The following is a 19,000-nucleotide window of genomic DNA, read 5'->3' as shown; positions in this document are numbered from 1 at the left end:
TTACTAATCACTAAGAACAAATTATTTTATTTAAAAAATAAAGCACTTTTAACAACTTCTCGAGTTGGCTGTGGCAGTTTGAAATATTATATGGAATATAATTGCCCGATAATTAAGCTGATAATTAAGCTGCTGATTAAGTGCTGGCTTAGAGGAGTTCATACCGTTTATAGCACCTTACTCAAGGGCACTACAGCATAAGAGCAGTGGGGATTGAACCCACGACCTCATGTGTGGTCTAATTATTTTAATTAAGATAAAAGTAACTTAACATAATAACGAGTTAATTAACAGCCAGATTTAATCAATTCAACAATTGGTATTAATATAAAATAATTAGCCTACTTCTAAAGTAAATTAAAGAGAAGCAAAAAACGCTTTTTTGTAAAACCGACGCCGCGTATTTACAACACGCTAATTGCCTTAAACAAATGTTCAAGCTTTTGCAGTCATTCCTAGCTTAAGCTAAGTTTACTTTTAACATTTTACTTAACATTTAATTCAGTTAATTTCTTATATTGTACAGAATAATACATTACACAATTCTAAGATTTTAAATATTACTATTGTACTTATGACGTTATACTTACATGTATTATTACACATATAGAACTTATCTGATGTCACAAACGACATTGCAAACATAGTTAATAACGCATGACGTCACCAGCAGTGACACAAATAACAATTTTCCAAGATTTTTACCAGATAACTAACACAACTGCAGTTAAACAATAAAACTATGACTTAACTACATATGACGTAACAACACAACGGCGCACGCAAAACTAAAAAACACTGCACGCAAAAAAACTAACTACACGCCAAGCTAAGCGAAAACCTAACAAAGAGCCTCAATCAAAGGCACGCAAAAAACCTAACCTAACTACAAACTAAGCGAAAACCTAATAATCTAACCTAACAAAGAGCCTTAACCAAAAGCACGCAAAAAACCTAACCTACTGCACGCAAAAAACCTAACCTTACTACACGCCAAACTAAGCGAAAAACTTAACAAACTAAACTTAACCAAACTACCCTAAAATAATCAGCCTAAATCTTAAATGGGGAAAAATGCCAGTACAGTTTTTGCCGCGGTCGGCGGATCTATGTTAAACTTGAGAGGACTTATAAATAAAGCAAACACTCCTCCATTTAACATAGAGACTGGAATGGAGGGCCTCCCAAAACTTAGTGGGAGGCCTCCCATTCCATAACCAACTGTAACAAACTACTAGAAAATCAAAAGACAGGGTTGGAAAAATATCTTAACATTTGTGGTGACCTATAAACTTGGTGGGCTATGTTAAAGCTCAGTGTATGCTATTTGCAGTTTTTAAAATGTTAAATCCATTGTTCTTCGATTTGTTCTCAGTTCTTAACCAATTTATTTTTTGACGTTAAGCATTCTCTATGTTAAAGCTGAAACCGTAAAATGTGTAAATTTTTGGTAACTTGTTTTATTCCACAGGTGGATTATATTTATAGTTTTACAGTTACTTAAATCTTTCACCACTAGGACATTACAACAGATTGCACACACAAATATAAATCAACTATTGCACAAAACAAACATAAAACAAATCAGTGAAAACACTAAAATAAGAGTACAAACAAAATGAAATTATCAACACATAAAAAGGATGATAATATAAGGTAAATTTAGTTACAATAATCAGTTTAATAGTTAAATAAACATAAAATTTGAGTCATTGTGGATATAGGTAGTTGATTATAGTTTTAAATTTATAATGGGTAGAAGGTAATCAAAAGTGAATTTTAGTTTAATACAGATTAAGTGAGATTGTGTAATTTTATGTTAGGAAAAATTTTAAAATTTACATTTAAAGTGTTTTGCTTTTAGTTGGGTTTAATTCTTTGGATTTTTTTCCTAATTCCGGAAATAATTCTAACAGAAAAGCGTCCAATAAAACATAACCAAGCTAAAAAATAAATAAAACATTAGATTTTATAACCTATACAACTACATGAGGTCCTTGGTTTGATCCCCTCTTATGATGTAGCACCCCTAAGCAAGGCACTATAAACGGTATGAACTTCTGCTAAGCCAATACTTAATCAGCAGCTTAATTAACAGCCAATTATAATCTATAGATTCCCAAATATAATCTATAGTATTCCAAACTGACAAAGTCAACTCGAGACTGGGTCAGGGTAACTAACGTTACTCTATGTTTAGGTTGTGAAGTCGACCATCCCACATCCAGGATAAAAGTATACATATTTATATTTAAACAATAACTATACTAAACAGTTTAAGAAAACATACTTGTTTATTAAGTTTTGGTTGTTGTAGAACATTAAATATTTTTTCACAGCCTTCATTGTGTTTTTCTTCACCTATCAGCTTGCTAAATTGAGCTAAAAACAAAGCCAATCGTAAAAAAAAACTTACAAAAACTAATTAATATAAAAAGTATTCAAATATTGCCAGAAATTATTTAAGAATCGGTGATAACTTACGTGGTATAAACTTTTCCCATTGCTTTAATGTCTCTTCTTTTCTTAACAACTTATCTTTTTCAGTTCTAAATACAAAACATAAGTAAAAAATCATAAGTACACAAACTCAAAAAATATCATAGCTTTTTTGTAAACATTTATCTTACTTAGGTTTATCTTTATTAAAGAACAGAAGATCACGAAAAAGATGAATAAGATCAACTACATGATGTTCCTGCTTGTAGCAGTCAATCTTCTTTGTTAAATAACTAAAAAACAAAGCAATAATTAATAGAAATAATTCAAAGTTGTCATGTGTTCAATATCCACTGCTCATATGTTGTAGCACCCTAAAGTAAGGAACTATAACTTGCTGAGCCATATTTAATCAACAGATAAAAATCCGGCAATTATAATCAATAATATCCCAAACTGCCAAAGTCAACTCAAGACTGGGTCGAGGCAACAAATGTTACTCTATGTTAAGGCTGTGAAGTCGACTTTTTCACAATAAGGATAAATAAATGTATATAAAAAATGCTAGCATATAAGGTTAACACATAACTTGAAATCTATATCAGTACCTATATAGATATATATATAAAATGTTATGAAAACTTACAGTTTTATATACTTTTTAAGTTACCTTTTAACATATGGTTCCAATGTATTTCTAAAGATAATTTTAAATCCAACCATAACATAATGGACCCAAAGATCAACTTTAAACACCCTGACAGCTACAACAAAAAAATCACTTTTAAATAAAGGTTATATTTAGGTTTGTGCAGTAATATGAAACAAAGCATGTATAGTCTCCCGGCAATAGCTTTATATTGTGCTTGGTAGAATATATCATTGTATAAAATATTTTCTTTAGGCAGTAGATGTTACAATACAATGTTAATATTATCAAGGAAATAATAGTTTTATTGTATAGTAAGGGTGTTTTTACATATTATGCCATAATAATCAATAAAATGTTATTAAAAAAAACATTATTAATATTAATGTGGAAAGGCTAACTTTACAGCCTAAACATAGAGTAACATTTGTTACCCTGACCCAGTCTTGAGTTAACTTTAGCAGTTTGAAATATTATTGATTATAATTGCCAGATAATTAGGCTGCTGGTTAAGAAGTTATATTATTTATAGTAACTTATTTAAGAGTGCTACAGCATGGAATTATTGGAATGAACCCAGAATCTGTTTTAGTAAAGCCAACTGTTCTAACTACAACACTATATAGCATGTTAAATTAACTATCAATCACAATATAGCTAACTCACTTAGACATTAAATAATAATACCAGATTAATAAAACTAATTACCTAAGAAAATGAGATAATCACATACACCAGTAAGAAAAACATTGTCCTTAACTTCACGCTGGTTGGTGTAAAATGGAGTAAACTCATCTTGGTAATCCAGTTCAGGGTACAAATCATTGTGAATCTAAATAAACAATAGGTTATAATAATAAGCAAAAAATGTTAAAGGTAAAATTGCGTAAAGAATAAATAGAGTTTCTATTATCCATATATCATGGAGCTTAGTGGATGATATATAAATGTATGTCCAATTTTTAGGCTAACACAATATATAAAACTGCCTTTTATCACAGGCAAATATTAGTGAAAAGTTGTGACCATATTATGCCAATTAAAATGTTAACTATAGGGCAGGCTATTGACTAGTAATAATAAAAAGGTTTAAAATCAAATCACCTTTTCGTCCATGATCACTTCAGGATTGTCTGTTGTCATTTGATTTCTACAAAAAATAATAATTTCAATATAAATTGTTTAAAATTAATAGTAGATAAAATCTATTACATATATTTTTTTTGTATATATATCTTTATCTTTGATATGGAAAGTTGAATGCCTGACCTAAACATAGAGTAACATTTGTTACCCTGACCCAGTCTCAAGTTGCCTGCTGCAGTTTGGGATATTATAGATTATAATTGCCCGATAATTGTGCTGCTGATTAAGTGGTGGCTCAGCAGGAGTTCATCTGTTTATAGCACCTTATTTAAAAGTGCTATAGCATGGGAGTTAAAGGGGTTAAGGTAAGCTAGGGATACAAAAAATGTTTTAATGTCAGTAAAAAAAAGGTTTTTGGTCAAAAAGTTTATAATTAAATAATGGTAGTTTGTTCTATTTACCCTGACTTGGGTTTGGTAGGCTCACAAGACTGAATAAAAGATTGAAGAAAACCTTCCAAATGTCTTCCTTTTTCCTTCATTAACTTAGTAGGAACACCTCTAAACAGGCGACCAATTTTCACTTCTGGTAACAATTTGGAGTAAAATCGTGAAACTGCACCTGCTCTTTCTGGCAGGAGAAAATCATAGAGTAACTCACTCTGCCGGAAAGCTGGCTTTAAAATCAAAATCTATAAAAAACAAAAAATATCAAAAATTAAAATCATTTTTTACATTTTTTTAGATAATTTAAAATTTAATTGTTAATCGCCAAAAGATTGCCTTATGGTTAAGAATCAAGTTGTCATAAATGGTCGCAACTTTCAACTAATATTGGCTTGCAATAAATTACCGACAAACCACTAACGGAAGTTTTATTTATTTTGTAGGCTTATAAATCCGACATACATATATGTCGTCCACTAAGCTCCATTATCTAAAGCTTTTACTACTTTCACTTACACTTAAGAATTGACTGAATTCATTTTTCTTTGAATCCAGATACTCGAAAGTTTTCGGCAAGATCCGCTTCGGTGGTAATGTTGCTGGGTGCACTGATCCGTGAAATTCCACCAGCTTACTCTCGAGGACATAAAACTCGCTGTAGCGTCTTAATACCTGCCACTGGGTGGGCTCATCATCATCTATAATGTCATAATTACAACAGGATAATGATGTCACAATCGCAAAAATTATTTTTGTTAAAAGTGTCTACCAAAAAGTACTTACCCTCTGTGATATCGACTCTTTTGACCTCCACAGAATATGCAAACATTTTTTCCACTGGAGGTCGTGAAGGGTCATCGGGTCGGAGCACAGTGACCTTGGGAATCGAGATCCTCCAAGTGGAGAGGTCGCGGGTGATGTTAAAGTCCTCTGTGATGTCATCGGCGAGCAGAAGTTGTGACGACTTATCGCCATCCTCAAACTAAAATATAAAATTTATTTTTTGAAAAATATTTTTAAATAAAAAGAACAAATAAACATAAAATATTTTAATATAAGAACTTACAGGGTTGCTTTCTTCATCATAATCTTCAGAATATTCGAAATCTAAAAATATTTAAAAAAATTTAAAAATTGGGATTTTAAAATAATTTTTTTTAGTAATTAAAGTAACATCATATCAAAGCTTTAAAATTACCTTACCCACTATGATGCCCCCTAAAAATAATTTACCCCTAAGACAACAAATCTTCTTAAAAAAAACCTACCTAGACTAATATTACATTTAAAAAGTAACTCCCCCTTAAAAATATTACCCTCCCCCAAAAATATAACTTCTCCTGAAAATAAAAATATGCCCGAAAAATTTTACATAAATTTAAGTTTAAACAGTTGTTAACTTACCCATGCCAGGTTTAAAAACATCTTTAATTTTCTTCCCAATTTGTTTAACTGAATTGTTTGCATCCAACGATCTGTTCGAGTTTTTTCTTGAACTTTTTTTGCTGCTCGTTGGCATCCTCTTGCCACATACCATCTCATAATACTAAAATAAAAATAATAAATACTTATTTAAAATATTAAGCAGCATGGTGTAGTGGTAAGAACTCTTGCTACACCACACATGAGGTCGTGGGTTCAATTCCCACTGCTCTCATGCTGTAGCGCCTTTGAGTAAGGCACTATAAACAGTATGAACTCCTGCTGAGCCAGCACTTAATCAGCAGCTTAATTACCGAGCAATTATAATCTATAATATTCCAAATTGCTAAAAGGTAACTCGAGACTGGGTCGGAGTAACTGATGTTATGTTTAAGTCGCACATTCGACTTTCCCACATCGAGGATAAAGATATATACAAAAAAAAATACAATAATTAAAATTTCAATATACCTAAACTACTAAAAATCACAAAAAAAACGAATCAAATAAAACTACTAAATAAGAATAATAAAAACCAAAAAAATACTAATTCAAAAATATAACTTGCTTAGGTAAATATGTAAAATGGATTTTTTTAAATATATAAAACACTTACTATATCACTTTGATAGAAGAGGGGACAGTAGATATGTTCAAGTAAATTGTAAACATGATCATAAGCTTGAAACAGAGGAGTGCTTGTTCTTAATCTACTTACATCATACCAGTTTCCATTTGCAACTACAAAAAAGGTTATGTTTAAAAAACAATTTTTTTTTTTGGTTTTGAAATTTTGAAAACATTTTAATTGGCAGGGTTTGCAGCATTTGAGGTTTATACTAACTAGTACATAGTTTTCTATACAGTTGACTTTTTAATTGTTGTAATATGGTTACAACCTCCAATTAATGTTTGCCAGCGATAATTTACCTGAGCACCACAAACAGCAGTTTTTATTATTTTAGGACATATGAATCGGGTATACACATGTATATATATATATATATATATATGTGTGCCCTAGGCTTCATTATATATTCAACAGAATAACTTAATTAGTTATATAACAATCTTAACTTACTATCCCTCAATTCCTTTATAATCCCAGATTCAAAATGAATAAAAGTTGTTGGACCAGGTACACAATAAGTTGTGTAAATATCATGAGCTTCCTTGTGTAGTTTCTTCTGCTGGGATTCACTTTGTTCTTGGGCTAAACATCGGCGGTTAAAGTCATCTACAAATTCAAATTAAATTGTTTTACTTAAAGGTTGAAATGACAACACCATACCCAAAAGTCAAAAAATTTTACCGCTTACATGGCATAAACATAGAGTGACATTTGTTACTCCGACCCAGTCCCAAGTTGCCTTTGACAGTTTGGGATAATATAGATTATAATTGCACACTAAATAAGCTGCTGATTAAGTGTTGTATCAGCAGAAGTTCATATTGCTTATAGCGCTGTACTCAAGAGTGCTAAAGCATGAAAGCAGTGGAGACTTATTCAAAATTTAACAACAAATATTAAAAGATATAACTTAGCCAGTGGACCCATACCAATATTAATAATACATAGTTAAAGTAACGTTGTACTTACCAACAGTTAAACAAAATTGAAGCAGGTGAACAGCTCCCCTAGTTTTAAGGAACGTCATAAATTGATAAAGTTGATCTTGAGTTGTCATTATCTTGGGAAGGTCGATATGAAGAAGCTAAAAAATAAATGCAAGTTACACTTTTTATACTAACTGCCTTTATAAATGGTGTAAAAATTATATTTTTTTTTCACTTTTTAAGGTACTTTTTATGTTTTATCCAAATTTTCTAAATATCACCAGCATAAAATGTTTATAAGTTATTCATAATAGAGCCTAGTAGACGATATTTTATGTTCGTTAAAGTTATAAAACTTAAAGATAATTAAAACTGGCATTTTTGGTGCACAGGTAAATTATTGCTGGCAAATATTAGTTAAGAGTTGCAACCATATTACGACCATTAAAATTTAGACTGTAAGACAGGCTATTAAATACTAAAACATAAAGTATAACTGTATCAGGAGACAACAAATAAATTTAACTCTTACTGAAGTGTTAACAGAGTTGTCCTGGAAAACAAACTCCTGCAAAAATGGAACCATCTGTGAAGGAGGACAATCTGCTTCGCGAGGCTAAGTTGAGGATAAAGATTAATAAATAAATGACAACACTGGTGGAATAAATATTTGGCAACTCTGATATTTACCTTTGTTGGGTCAAAGAAGATCAGAAGTAGATGGTTAATAGTGTCCTAAAAAATAAAGAAATACAAAAGATTAGGAAAAATTTTAATTCAAAATATTGATATTGCTTTAGACATAAAAAAAATTATCAATCAACTGGCAATTGCATAAGATTAGAGCAAGCAAAAACTGGATTTGGGTAATTTAAAAAATTATTTAAGTTCATAAAATTGCAGGCTATAGTTCTTTAAAAAATTTAAGGTTAAAACCCTAAAATCAACTTACAGGATCTTCGAGCACATCTATCCCATGCAAGAAAACATTCGATGCTAAAACTTCTCTTAAAAATGACTTGGCAACCCTGTGAAGTTTCATCAAAGTTAATATTTTATTTTTGTATTTGTTTATCCTCGATATAGAGAAGTCAACTTCACGACCCAAACACAGAATAACATTTGTTACACCAACCCAGTTTTGAACTGACTTTGGCAGTTTAAGATGTTATACATTATAATTACCTGATAATTAAACTTAAATATTTTGCCTTACAACTATTATTTCCACAAAGCTTTACATAGAATAATAACAAAACATTATATAAGTCCTACTTACTTGCTGTTCACTAAAGTTGGAGGTAAGAGAAGTGGGAATAAATGATCACAAATAGCTCGCAAATAATTCACCTCACTTCTCCTCCCCTTTAATGCTGTGTGCATCTTTGACCCAAAACTCAACAATATCTCGTCCTGGTTTGAACAACCTGAAAGTTAAACAAATATTAACATAACATTTCTGTTATTATTGAGATAGTATTGGCTTTTAAAATACTTGCTAGAAATTAAAGGTATATATAATCAACAAATGACTTTTTACTACAAGAGGTCCTGGGTTTAAACCCTACTGCTCCTACACTATAGCACCCCTAAGTAAGGCGTTACTCTGTGTATTAATAAAAGTTATATCATGAATATGTAAAATATAAATATTAAATAAATTATTTGAACTTTTGTATGACTTACCAGATACTTGGGCAATCAAACAAGCATGAAGATGAATCAAACCGTGTTTAATCAATTTTGAGATTATTATATCGGGTAGGTCAACCTATAAAAAATTAACAATCTTTAATATATACTGTGACAAAGTACACATACTTAATAAAGTTAAAATAACCAGCAACTGATGTAGTGGTTATCTTCACTGCATGAGATCCTGATTCAATCCCCATTGCTCTTATGTTGTAGCCCCCTTATGTAAGGCACTATAAACGGTATAAACTTTTGCTAAGCTAACACTTAATCGGTAGTTCAATTGACGGGCAATTATAATCCATGATATCCCAAACTGCAAAGTTAATTTGAAACTGGGTCGGAGTAACTGATGTTTACTCTAAGTTTATAAATAATAGAAAAAAAACGTAGCAAAACATTAAAAATAACAATAACCACATAAAGAAAAAGCTATTGACACAGCTAAGTTAAAAGTCAATTAACAAATAGAAATAAATTTTTACCCTGTTGACCCTTCTATAAATAACAGAGAGACAATGTCGCAAACAAACTTTTAACTCAAATAAAAATGCTTCATTTTCACTCAGGTTATTATACCATGATTTTACTCTTTGCTCCAACAATACTTCAAAAAACTATAAAAATTTAAAGATTAAAATTTAATACAATTATGTAATAAATATAAATTGTTTTTAGTTGGCCATTAAATATGGTGTATCAAAAGAGATAGAACCCAGAAGTAGAACCCACAATGTTTTAAAATTGTCTATGTCTGCTATAGGCAATATGCCTGATATGCTATTACCCATATTAACTTTAACCATTTTCAGGATACCAATCATATAATGATGTTTAAAAATTAAAAAATATAAAGTCCAAACCTCTGTAACAGCTTTATCAACTTTTTCGTTAACATTTATTCCAACCCAGGGTTGAATTGATTCAAATTCATCTTCAGGCCTAAATTAATATACAATTAAATAAATTGCTATCGAAAGATGATCACAAATAGCTAACATTGACTCAAATTATTTGTTGCATTCTATTTCATAAATGAAGTAAGACTTTTAATAACCTAAGTTTTTGGCCAAAAACTTTAAACCAATGTAGAATAGAAGTTTTATAAAGTTAAAAAGTATTAATTTACTTTTGTCTCTTGCAGTCAGTTTTCCCACAAGTAAAACACCTGTTCTTTTTCACCAAGTCAACATCGTTGTCCTAAAATTAAAATAAAACAATAAAATATAAACAGCTGGCTTAGAATAATATAAATATGTTTGAAAAAATATGAAAAGGGGGCTTATAAAAAATTGCAAATTAATTAACACAAGATTTTTCTAATTTTCATTTTTATTTACCTTTTGTATTGAATATTTAGGTAAAAAATTTGGGACTTTGTCACTTGATCTAAATAAAAAAATAAATTAAAATTTTTTGAAAATACTGATAAGTAAATGATTCACAATATCATTAATGTTTATAAACACAGTTTTTTATAGTATTCAAATAAAATCAATATTTTATAAATATTTAATCAGTCAAATAGTATACGCAGTTAATCAAATACAAAATAGCATTGAATCATATTTTAAATTAAACACCTAAATTACCTTAATATAAAGTTAGCAATCGCAACCCCGGCAAAAAAGAACCAAAACAAAAGCATAAACTGGAAAATGCTGCAAATAATCAAATTAAGTTTACAATTTATATCCTGTTAAATATTTTTGAACAGTATTGTTTTTTTAGCTAGATGGCAAAGTGGTTAATACACTTAGCTTTACTACATAAGATTCTGGGTTTGATTCCCAATGCTTTCATGCTATTGTAGTCTTGAGTAAGATGTTGTAAAATGGTATGACGTCCTGCTAAGCCAACACTTAATCAGTAGCTTTATTATTGGGCAATTATAATTAACAAAATTCTAAACTGCAAAAATTAGCTTAAGACTGGGTCGGTAAAACAAATGTTACTCAACAAACTATTTAGTTTTCTTAACAATAGAAATAAAACAAATCTTACTTCATTGTTAAAATAGACGATCCAACAAAAACGGCACCAACTGATAATTTCATTTTCGTTGACATTTTGCCCAACAAACGACCTCCCCGATCGATTAAGTTATCCAGATTGCTTAAAAATTAATTATATATTAGTTTAGTTTAATACCAACATATTGTAGTTAAATATTTTTAAATTAAAGAGCAGTAACAATATAAAACTTACGTTTTTTTGCCGTTTTGCCGTTCTACTACAATTCCATTTTCGTTTATGCTAATTTGTTATTGATTTTTTGAGCAGAGATTTCAACTGATTTGAGTTTTGGCGGTTACCACCATTTTTTGCCAAGACATGGTTTATCCTCGATTTTAAAATATATATTGTTATCTTATTTTATATAAAAATTGTTTCAATGTTTAGTTAATATATTTTTTTAATAATATAACGCTATGTGTTAATTAACCATTACGTATATATAATAAAATTTTTTGATTTATTTGCATAATTTACAGCAAGTATTAATAATTAATATGAAGATATAAAGCAATTTTTTGTTAAAGTTTTGATTCATTAACTGCTTGTAACAATCCACTATCTGGGGCCGAAGTACGAATCAGTTTTTGAGCCTGAAATTAACAAAATACAATTGTAAAAAATAGCACAAACGATATAGTGTTAAAACTAGAATACTTGGCATCACTACATGAGGTTCTTGGTTTGATCCCCACTGCTCCCTTAACTAAGCAATTTAAAGTTCTACTGAACTAAAATACTAACAAAGATTACTCATTGGGCACTTATAAATAATAATATTCTTAACTGCCAAAGTCTACTGGGGACTAGGTCGGGGTAATTGATGTTACTCTATGTTTAAGCTGTGAAGTTAACCTTTCCACATCGAGGATAAATAAACATAAAAAAATCTAAGTAATTTTAACATACAAGCAAACTATTATTAAAAAAAGCTTAAAATGTTTTTATACTTCTCTAAATTTTGGGTGTGCCGCATCTCCTAAAAGTTGAAGTAAAACAGTTTCAGAAGTCGTGATAAAAGCTCCCATCTGCCTCATAGTTGCAAGTGCAAACAGTCGGTCAACCTTAAAAAAAAGAATCAAGTTAAACACATTGTTACTCTAATAAACATAGAAACTAACAAATGGTAATTTTAATATCAGTTTAAATACCATGTTGCCCAAGTCTTACTTATAAAAAAACTAGTATTATTAATCATTAAATTTAAAAGTATCTTAGAAACCAACCTGACTTCTGGATGAAACAGCATCGGCAACAACATGAACATCATAATCTCTCTCCAATAACTCTGTGGTTGTTTTCTGTCAAAAGTATAAATAATATTTTTATATTTATTTATCCTTGATTTGGGAAATCCAAACTCGTAGCCCAAAAACGGAGTCACATTTGTAACCCAGTTATGGGTTGACTTTGGTGATTGTGATTGCCTAATAACTACTTAATGACATTACAAAACATAATTAATAAGGATAAAAAACGTAGACCTAAACAGTTTTAAGAATAAACCCAAAAGCCAGGTGTTATAACCACTTTATTGAGCTGCTAATGTGGTACAAGCTAATAAATAAAGCAAATTTATGCAACTACATCAAATATGTAACATAACATAACCTATATTATTTCACATTACAAACAAATAAAGATAAATTGAATATTTACCAATATGCAGGCTTGAGTTTCAATTCCACACAAAATCACCGATTTAGTTTTGTTGTTGATTAATTCACTTTCAACTTCAGGTAAAACCATCGAGAAACAAGTTTTTTCAAACTTTTTTGCATGACTTATATCACCAAGTTCTGGGACAGTTGGACCTAAACCTTAAATATATTTAATTTATAAGCTGAAGGTTAATTTTTACTTAAAATGTTTAATATTACAAAGCCACCTAAAAATTGGTTACCAAAAAAGTTATTTATTCCTGGGTTTGATCTTCACTGATTAACAATTTAAACCACAAGATCCCAAAACCAAATCAGCAGACTCATTATTAGGCAATTTTAATTAATAATATACAGAACTACCAAAGTTAACTCGAGACTGGGTCGTATAACGAATGCTACTTATGTTTAGGTCACTAAATTGACCTTTCCACATCATAAATAAATACAAAAATAAAAAAAACATTCTATCAATTATAAAAATTTATTTTTAATAAAGTTTTATGGTAGCTAAAAAAAAATTGCATAATCCTTCTGGTTACAACACTTTATAAATTAAAAAATAATAATGACTACCTTGGGGATATTGTTCTGTCACAATTGTAGGAAAAGACATAATTTTTCCAAGTTCATTCATTCTTTTTGCACACTCAATTATTTGTGGAAAATAAGCTAAAAAAAATTAAAATTTACATAAATAACAGATACCATTTATTAACCCTTAAATGAAGTTAACCTTACCAATATTTGGTCGAAATTTTTCCTGCATGTCACACAGGAACAGACTTGTTGTTTTTTCTCCCAATTTTCCCAAGTTTCGGACCGCCATCTTTTATAATTTACAAGTTAATCTAATAACCCCACAGATATAGTTATACAATAAAGAAAAATAAAATAATTTAGCAAAACACTGGCGCTACAATCTAAATATAAAAACATTTGATTTTAGTACATTGGGTCATAAGTTTAATCCCCACTGCTTCCATGCATCTTCGATGACCCTGAGCAAAAAACTTAACCGGCAGCGTGGTGTTACACCACACATGGGGTCGTGGGTTTAATCCCCGCTGATCTCATGCTGTAGCGCCCTTAAGTACGGTGCTATAAACGGTATAAACTCCTGCTCAGCCAGCACTTAATCAGCAGTATAATTACCGGGCAATTATAATCTATATAATATCCTAAACTGCCACAGGCAACTCGAGACTTGGTCGGGGTAACTGATGTTACTCTATGTTTAAGTCGCGCATTCGGCTTTTCCACATCGAGGATAAAGATATATACAAAAAATAAACTTCATACAGTATAAACACTCGTTTGGCCGAAACAATTAGCAAGTTAATTATCGAGTAATTCTTTTAGGTAACACGTTAAGACTAAGTAGGGGTAACAAATGTAACTTTATTTTTAAGCTGTTAAGTTGACTCTCCAAACCGAGGATAAATAAATACAAAAAAAGATTAATTTAAAAAATTAAATAAAGCAATAGAATACAAAACTTAAAAAATTTCCGCAAAAAACTCAGACCCAACTCTAGTAATTAATATTAAACCAACCGATAATTAATTAAAAGATAAACCTGTGTTTGCAAAGTCAGCGATTTTCTTTCAGCACGTGGAAAAGCAAACACTTGTGTTTGTAAACAAACTTATCTGCATTATTACGTCATCATGATGTCACGAAATTTCAAAATAAACCAAGCGAAACCGATTGTAAAACATTTACTTTTAAGAAATTTAACGCACAATATTATTATTTATAATGCAGAATAAATATAAAAATATGTTTATACCGAATTTTTAAGTTTTGGGTTATTTTTTGTAAAAAACGAGCTATGACGTCAGGGAATTCTTAAAAAGAAAAAGCACCCGGTATTTTTACACCTCGTGTTATTGCTGCGTTGCTATTGGTTAAGCCTTGGGTGAGGTAACAACATTCCTCGAGCATTAAAAAGCGAAAATAAAAACAAATCATAAAAAAGTGGAAAGTGAAGTGTTTAGACGTTTTTAATATGATTAGATATTAAATTATTAATTAATATGATAACAATTTGTCAGTTAATAATAAAATTATAAAGTAAAACTAGATATACAATAGGTTTATAAACTAAATTCTAAAAAACACACGTAAATTGTCAGAAATCACACGTAAATGTCATTTACTTATCAATAAACTGTCGTTCATAATAAACATATATTTAATAGGTTTATAAAATTTTTATATTGAATATTAGTTTTAACATGCTTACGTTACTTAAAAAATCATTTCAAATTGTTGTTCAATTATTCTATATTTTTTAATCTTTGATGTTTTATCTGTCTTCTAGGTTGTTATCAAAAAGGTTTAAGAAAATTAGCCAAATTATAGGTAATTTCTTGGTATGCAACCTTAGTTTGGTTGCCAAGATACCAAACTATGGAAACCAATAAAGAAGAAGATGACATTTTCAATTCTCAACAATCGTTCTCCGATATTTGGAATCATGAGATCCAATCACAAGATCTTGAGCAGATCATGAACAACTTTAATAAACCTTCTTGTACATCCTCCAGCACCGAACCAGAATATACACATCCCACACAACCTGTATATGGGCAAATCAATCAGTTTACACCACAACATGATGTCAATTACACTCAGCTTACGTCGAACAACTTTCAAAATCCACCATATGACAACACAGCACCTCCATATTACCCACAAGTCGATCTAAAGCGTTTGCCTTTGATTCCGATAATTGATGACCCCGGAAATTTTGGATTTCATATCAATTTTGGCATGAAAACCAATTCAGCTCCTAAGAGTGCTCCTTACACTTACTCTCATGGGTTAGATCGATTGTTTGTGATGCCAAATACAAAGTGTCCAATCAACTTCAAGTGTGATCTCCAACCACCGGAGGGCTGTATAATTCGAGCTGTAGCGACCTTTAAGAGCCAAGAGTTCGCTTCTCATTTGGTTACAAGATGCCATCAACACAGGATGGAAAACAAGGAAAATTACATTCCAGATGGTCACTTTGTGAGAGTTGAAATGCCGGATGAAAGAAATGTAAAGTACGAGTTAACCGTAGAAGGTAGAGAGAGTGTAAGAGTCTTGTTTCAACCTCCACTTAAAGGCTCAGAATATGCGACTATTCTCTACCGATTTACTTGTCTTTCTAGCTGTCCTAGTATAGACAAGAGAGTGGTTTTAATCGTGTTTCAACTCGAGAGCAATGAGGGTGAAATTTTGGGACGAAGAGTTGCTGAAGTAAGAGTTTGCACGTGCACAGGTCGAGACAGAAGAAACCAGGAAGCTAAGATCTTGCAAGTGTCTCCTTCCGAAAAAGTCCCAATTACAAAGAAGAGAGTGAAGCCAAGCAACAACAACAACATCCAGGTGAAGATCAAGAAGGAGGTTCTTAGTGATTCTGAGGAAGAAGTTTACAATCTTCAGATCAAGGGGAAGAAGCATTACGAGATGTTAAAGGAGATAAGAGATGGTCTCGTTGCCCTTAAATCACAACAAAGTGGTTAAAATTAACATTGCCTTTTGTAGTACACAGAACATTTAGTTGAACTACTACTAAAATACTATTTCTGTACATAACAAATCGTGTGTAACAAATCGTGTGTTTAATTAAATGACATAACTTAATGTAGAATATTAAATAGGGGTTGTAGTTAGCTTTAATATAATGTATTATTAATTTGCCCTGTATATATTTTAATCGTTTAGATGTCAACTCATTAGTTAAGATGTAAAAAATACCATAAGGGAATGGCTGGTCCCATTTAATCTTGGAATTTTAAAACTTTGTTTCGTTTAATCTTTTGTGTAATCAAAATTTTCTTTTTAATCTGTATGCAAATAATCAGCAAAATTATTGGATTTGTACATAAAGTAATAAATTCAAAATAAAAAAAAAAATTATTTTGTTTGGACTTTATATATTAGGTACAACCATAAGATTGCTAGTCAATTCGAACTAGATGGGGTTTAACTAGGTCGATAGGGTCAACTGTACTAAAAACTCCAAAATTTTAAAACTAATATTTATGATACCTATAAAATATACAGTGACAGGATCAAATAAATAAATAGTCGCATAAATATTAAATCGGTTAGGGTTTGATCCAATTAATCCAGTATATTTCATTGGCACTCCAATTTTTATGATAAAAACATTAAGCTAAGTTTTATTTTGAGTTAAATCCTAATGTACCAGCACATTAACACAAATAACCTTCTACAACCTTAAGTTGTATAATCAAGTGAAAAGTTGTGACTAGCTGCTACATATAGCAATTCTAAACACAATTGTTCACATACTCATGCGAACCCGCCGAAGAAATTGGCAGAAACTAAACATATATCATACAACCTATAATCGATAAATCATGCGACGCTTTATTCTATGCACTGAAAATTCGTTTTGTCTGTCTTGAACTAAACAACTGCAATAAAACTCATAAAACATAAACCATCAAAACAATTTTATTCAGAAACAGTCATAGATTTCAAATCATAAATATTTAAAGATTCCTCTTCTTTTTCCACATTTGAAAGGTAACAGCAAAGAAAGGAAGTCCGAAACCAGACCCGATAAAAACTCCCATCTTAGCCAGAAGCACCCATTTATTTTGGAATGGATTGAAAGGCAACATCTCCCGAGCTGTATGTGGTCCATGGCCACCTGCACGCCGTGCTGATGTGAAGAGACCACGTCGTAGCATCATTGCTGACTGCCCCAACATTATTTATCTATAAACATTCAAAGAACTACTAAATTGCAGGTATCTCGAAAATGTATATGGCCCAATATGACTAATGTGTGCTGGTTATGCACATAATATTTAGTTTTTGGAAGTCTATTAAGATAGTAGTCAACAATGGTGTGCACCAAACTGCTAATTAACAAAGTTAAAAAGTGCAATGTGCCCAATATAATCGATTTGCCTCATATGGTAGATATGCCTGATACGCACATGAACAGGCAGGCAGAAGTTGGGTAGGGATAACTTTAAATGTTTATTAAACCTAGCGTGGCCCAATTTTATATTTAAATAACCTAACTTTCTAATTGTCCACTACTGCTATAAGACTTATTACAGTGACTTAACAGATAGTACGTTAAAAATTAATCGACCGAGAATAAATGTTATGGGTAAATCAACCATACGGCATATGGACCATATTGTCCATAGCTACAATACATTTTCAAGATATAGCAAAACAACGGAATGTAAATGTAAATTTATAATATTTTAGATATTATCAAATTTAATTGTGCATCGCATGATAATTAACCATTTTTGAGTTTTATAATCATGCCATAATATACTATATATAGGATCTTTATGCAAACATTAGATAAATTTGACAAGTATTAAGTCAAAAAATTGATTTTATCATTATCTTTTCACTGCACTACATGCAGACATGGTAAATTTATCGTCTACAGTCTGATGCATTATTAACTAATTAGTGTTAAAAATATAGGATCTCTATTACTTTCGCACGGCCGAATTTAACAAGGCGTTATAACCTAAGTATGGCAATTGTTCAACCAGACATTAAAAATTAGTTGAAATATGTTTTAATGAGTATAACTAAGTTCACTTTACGAGTCAGATGTGTTAATGGGTAAACTGAATAGGTGAGGGTTAGGGTAAGGGTTTAATTTATGCAACCTCTTTGTTTAATTACATGTGCCGCATTTTGGTTACACGCCCTGTTTATATAGGGCGTGCGTAACTAATAGAGATCCAAAATATAAAACAAAATCGCTTTATTTCATACATCTATTTCATATACCATTTTATTATTTATATTTAAAAAAAAACACACGACACGTGAAGACAAAATGAAATTTTAACAACAGGCAATCGCTTAGCATTAGTTCATTTAAATATTGTGTAAAATAACCTTAGCAATATTTTTAACAAAAATAATTAAGAGTAAATATATTAAACGTACATACCTTGTTATTGATTGACCAGCAGAAACGTTTATTCAGGTTGTAGAACTTAGCCTAACCTGCAATT

The 19,000-nt window shown here is 30.6% G+C and overlaps 3 protein-coding genes across 4 annotated transcripts; 1 reads left to right on the top strand and 2 right to left on the bottom strand.

Annotated features, from left to right (window-relative positions):
• Positions 1-1,477: 1,477 nt before the first annotated feature.
• Positions 1,478-11,623, bottom strand: LOC145760472 (sorting nexin-14-like). The gene is made up of 27 exons (XM_082574372.1): positions 11,503-11,623; positions 11,299-11,409; positions 10,887-10,955; positions 10,635-10,683; positions 10,424-10,494; positions 10,158-10,236; positions 9,780-9,911; positions 9,286-9,370; positions 8,879-9,026; positions 8,552-8,627; positions 8,290-8,334; positions 8,132-8,215; positions 7,643-7,757; positions 7,124-7,279; positions 6,659-6,783; positions 6,025-6,166; positions 5,687-5,727; positions 5,404-5,602; positions 5,137-5,318; positions 4,636-4,865; positions 4,193-4,238; positions 3,797-3,920; positions 3,110-3,203; positions 2,631-2,732; positions 2,485-2,549; positions 2,291-2,382; positions 1,478-1,943 (listed from the first exon to the last, which is right to left on the bottom strand). Exons 2-27 carry the CDS (start codon positions 11,361-11,363, stop codon positions 1,845-1,847), a joined length of 2,715 nt encoding a protein of 904 aa, XP_082430498.1. The 5' UTR covers positions 11,364-11,409; positions 11,503-11,623; the 3' UTR covers positions 1,478-1,844.
• Positions 11,624-11,750: 127 nt separating this feature from the next.
• Positions 11,751-14,570, bottom strand: LOC145760473 (isochorismatase domain-containing protein 2-like). 2 transcript variants are annotated; one of them, XM_082574374.1, is made up of 7 exons: positions 14,551-14,570; positions 13,713-13,800; positions 13,548-13,643; positions 12,970-13,130; positions 12,537-12,611; positions 12,261-12,374; positions 11,751-11,903 (listed from the first exon to the last, which is right to left on the bottom strand). In XM_082574374.1, the coding sequence occupies exons 2-7, from the start codon at positions 13,798-13,800 to the stop codon at positions 11,832-11,834; spliced, it is 606 nt and encodes a 201-aa protein (XP_082430500.1). In that variant the 5' UTR covers positions 14,551-14,570; the 3' UTR covers positions 11,751-11,831. The 2 variants fall into 2 exon arrangements, with proteins under 2 accessions (XP_082430500.1, XP_082430499.1); XM_082574373.1 differs by lacking the exon at positions 14,551-14,570 and having other exon boundaries at positions 13,713-14,498.
• Positions 14,571-15,275: 705 nt separating this feature from the next.
• Positions 15,276-16,880, top strand: LOC145760586 (cellular tumor antigen p53-like). The gene has a single exon (XM_082574507.1). The coding sequence runs from the start codon at positions 15,387-15,389 to the stop codon at positions 16,488-16,490; it is 1,104 nt and encodes a 367-aa protein (XP_082430633.1). The 5' UTR covers positions 15,276-15,386; the 3' UTR covers positions 16,491-16,880.
• The last annotated feature ends 2,120 nt before the right edge of the window (positions 16,881-19,000 follow it).

This window comes from Corella eumyota, chromosome 7 (assembly GCF_963082875.1).
Source record: "Corella eumyota chromosome 7, kaCorEumy4.1, whole genome shotgun sequence".
Taxonomy (NCBI): Eukaryota; Metazoa; Chordata; class Ascidiacea; order Phlebobranchia; family Corellidae; genus Corella; species Corella eumyota.
Note: the sequence above shows the minus strand (reverse complement) of the source record. Positions and strands in the feature narration are given on the sequence as shown.

What these genes read in the sequence shown, in the direction of transcription:
- LOC145760472 (XM_082574372.1), bottom strand. Translation starts at nt 11,363, where the DNA reads ATGTCAACGAAAATGAAATTATCAGTTGGTGCCGTTTTTGTTGGATCG. An exon ending in TCGTCTATTTTAACAATGAA is followed by an intron (nt 10,956 to 11,298) that starts GTAAGATTTGTT and finishes GATTATTTGCAG; the next exon opens with CATTTTCCAGTTTATGCTTT. An exon ending in ATTGCTAACTTTATATTAAG is followed by an intron (nt 10,684 to 10,886) that starts GTAATTTAGGTG and finishes TTTTTTATTTAG; the next exon opens with ATCAAGTGACAAAGTCCCAA.
- LOC145760473 (XM_082574374.1), bottom strand. Translation starts at nt 13,800, where the DNA reads ATGGCGGTCCGAAACTTGGGAAAATTGGGAGAAAAAACAACAAGTCTG. An exon ending in AAAATTTCGACCAAATATTG is followed by an intron (nt 13,644 to 13,712) that starts GTAAGGTTAACT and finishes AATTTTTTTTAG; the next exon opens with CTTATTTTCCACAAATAATT. An exon ending in CTGTTTCATCCAGAAGTCAG is followed by an intron (nt 12,375 to 12,536) that starts GTTGGTTTCTAA and finishes CTTTTTTTTAAG; the next exon opens with GTTGACCGACTGTTTGCACT.
- LOC145760586 (XM_082574507.1), top strand. Translation starts at nt 15,387, where the DNA reads ATGGAAACCAATAAAGAAGAAGATGACATTTTCAATTCTCAACAATCG.